Source organism: Pieris rapae, chromosome 21, assembly GCF_905147795.1.
Source record: "Pieris rapae chromosome 21, ilPieRapa1.1, whole genome shotgun sequence".
In the NCBI taxonomy this organism is placed as follows: Eukaryota; Metazoa; Arthropoda; class Insecta; order Lepidoptera; family Pieridae; genus Pieris; species Pieris rapae.
The window spans coordinates 1,329,055-1,331,750 of NC_059529.1; the positions used below are offsets into that span (position 1 = coordinate 1,329,055).

Consider the following 2,696-nt stretch of genomic DNA (forward strand, 5'->3'; position numbering starts at 1 on the left):
TCCATTTAACGCAATGCGTATAATTATATTGAATATACCTTTTAGGCAGATTTTGTATTATACATATATTTGTACTTCGATACAGAGCTAAGATGTTTTAGATACGACTTTGTATTCTGTTTCCTCGTTACTCTGTCACAGCCAACGGAGCATCCAGTTTTGAATATCGTGAAGTAAATAGTTTTCAAAAAAGATAGTGTATTTTAGATATAAAACGATTATTTTAATTATGCGTTAATTTTTTTTTAAGTTAATTATAACTAATTTGCAATTGATTAATATTTGTACAAGGTATTTTTAGGTTTAAAAAGACATCGATATACGATGTCATCACAATGTTTCAGCAAATATGCAAATTATTAATTGGATAATAATACCCCGGATTCCAGCACCAAAAAGTCGAATGGTCATTTAACCGTTAAAGCCTTATTAACGTCAAGACTTAAATATAACTGGGAAACATTTCAAATAAACATAAATTCGAGCGTATTCCTCCCTCAAAGGCCGGCAACGCACTTACTAAAAATGGGTGTCTGTGGGCTGCGATGACTGCCCTTTTTAGCCGTTCCGCAGGCTGGTTTGCACCTCTATTATATAAAAACAATAAAAATAATAATAAAAAAATATGTTCTGAATAATTCTTGGTGAAATGTTTCAAATATGTCTATGATCATACAGTCTATTTGGTTGTTAGTTCTATCATGGTAATCCTGAATAAATTTACTTAGTTTTTGATATTCCATCATGAAGACGGTATCTTTAGTTATTTACCTCTTACTTTCTTATCATAACTTAGGCATAAATTCACAAGACAGTGAAAGTGACATCAATGTGCTCTTATCAAAATGTGTTGTGGAAATAGCTATTAGAGATTTAAATTATAAACCTACGATTTTAATAAACGATTTAAAAACCAAATCTAATAATGATTTGTTCATAACTTTAGTAACAGAAATACATCTTAGTGGAATACCTAGTACAATAATTAGCGAAGACATTTGGTATAATAATACTGTAGAAAATGGTGATGTACTATTATTATTAATAGTAAACGATTGTTTAGAGCTAAAAAAATTGCATTTAAAAAGCAAAGAAATTAAGTATTTAATAATTTTTCAAGATCAAATTAATTGTCATCACTTCGATACGATTCAAGAAATGATTTCTCATAATGTTGTAATAGCTGAGAAATCGAATTCTTCAGATGATTTTACTTTAAATTCTGCAATATTCGACATCGATGAATCTACTTGTGATATTATTGATGTAGTAAGACTTGAAGAGGTCAATGTGTGCATTAATGGATCGCTGAGAAGGAGAAATAAGGTATTTGCTGATAGATCGGTCATGAATTTGAAGAAATGTTCCTTAAATACTGGGATTGGAGAGTTATATCCCTATATGCAATTGAGTAACAAAACTCGTAAATATGAAAACTTAAACAGTATTTCTGAAGCAGAAATCAGAGGATCTGACGTTGTGATTTTAAAAATATTGTCCGATTATTTAAATTCTACTATAAACTTCTTCTTTATTTATAGAGACCAAGAAAATCCATATGTGGACCAAACGTTTTTGAGTTTACTTCTTAATGGCAGTTTAGACATTTGCGCTGGAGGATTATACAGAATTTATGGAGACATTGTGGACTATTCAGGTGTATATACAAGGCAGTCAGTGGTATGGGCTTACAGCGTTGAAAGAGAAACAAGATCTTGGCAGTCGTTCGTAACAAAAGTGGATGGACTTTATTTCTTTTTGATATTCTACGTTATACACGTATTGATGTGGAAGATGATCTGTAAAATTGACAAAGACATGTTTTCACTGAAGCAAACGTTGCTGTATAGTTGGGGTGCTTTAGTTGGGGCGTCATCCTTACACGACGCCAGAACTATAAAACAAAAAATTGTAAATTGCATGTATTTAATACTATGCTTACATTTATCGGCGTATATAAGTGTGCAGCTATATTCATACTTAACCATACAATCTCCGCCGCGTCTTTACAGAACAATCAACGAACTTATGGAATCCGGTATCAAACCATACTTGAAACCGACATCCAAATATTTTATAAAAGATCAAAAGTACGAAAGATTCGCTAATACTTCTGGTGATTGCGATAGCTTCATCCATTGTCAACAAGTTATTATAGAAAAGAAAGGTGCGACTGTTCTTATAGACGGACACATGCCAGGCTATCAATTTAAAACTGCAGTAAACGACGAAGCAAGAGTATTACAGTTGAAGGAAGATATCATATTTGTTTACCACGAAATGATTATTAGAAAGAATACTGTCTTCGGTCGTGCGCTGAAGAAAGTGTTGTTGCATCTGTTCGAAGCCGGTATTTGTAAGAAATCATACGAAGAGGCGGTTGGTATTTTACTGGCGGCGAAAGGCAAATCTGCTGCAAAAAATGTAATGTCTAATAGTTACAGCTGTCAGTCAGGATGCAAGATAACGTTGGCGCAGTCAGCTGGCGCTTTTTACATTTGGATTTTTGGATGTATTTTGTCTTGTGTCGCTTTTATTGTAGAGATTGTGGTTTTTAAATATAAAACTTTTTAATTTAAATAACATATCTAAACTTTTGGGTGCATGAATAATTTTTATTTTTATTGTGTGTTCACATCTTAAATTACATTCCTGAGTTGTATTGCCATAGAAATTATTCTGCCTTGATATTGTAA

At 32.2% G+C, this 2,696-nt stretch overlaps 1 protein-coding gene across 1 annotated transcript; it reads left to right on the forward strand.

The window, feature by feature from the left end:
• Nucleotides 1–1,347: 1,347 nt before the first annotated feature.
• On the forward strand, nucleotides 1,348–2,574 carry LOC110996117. Its single transcript, XM_022263647.2, has one exon. The coding sequence runs from the start codon at nucleotides 1,348–1,350 to the stop codon at nucleotides 2,572–2,574; it is 1,227 nt and encodes a 408-aa protein (XP_022119339.2).
• The last annotated feature ends 122 nt before the right edge of the window (nucleotides 2,575–2,696 follow it).

Coding starts and splice junctions, on each gene's coding strand:
- LOC110996117 (XM_022263647.2), top strand. CDS start 1,348: ATGAATTTGAAGAAATGTTCCTTAAATACTGGGATTGGAGAGTTATAT.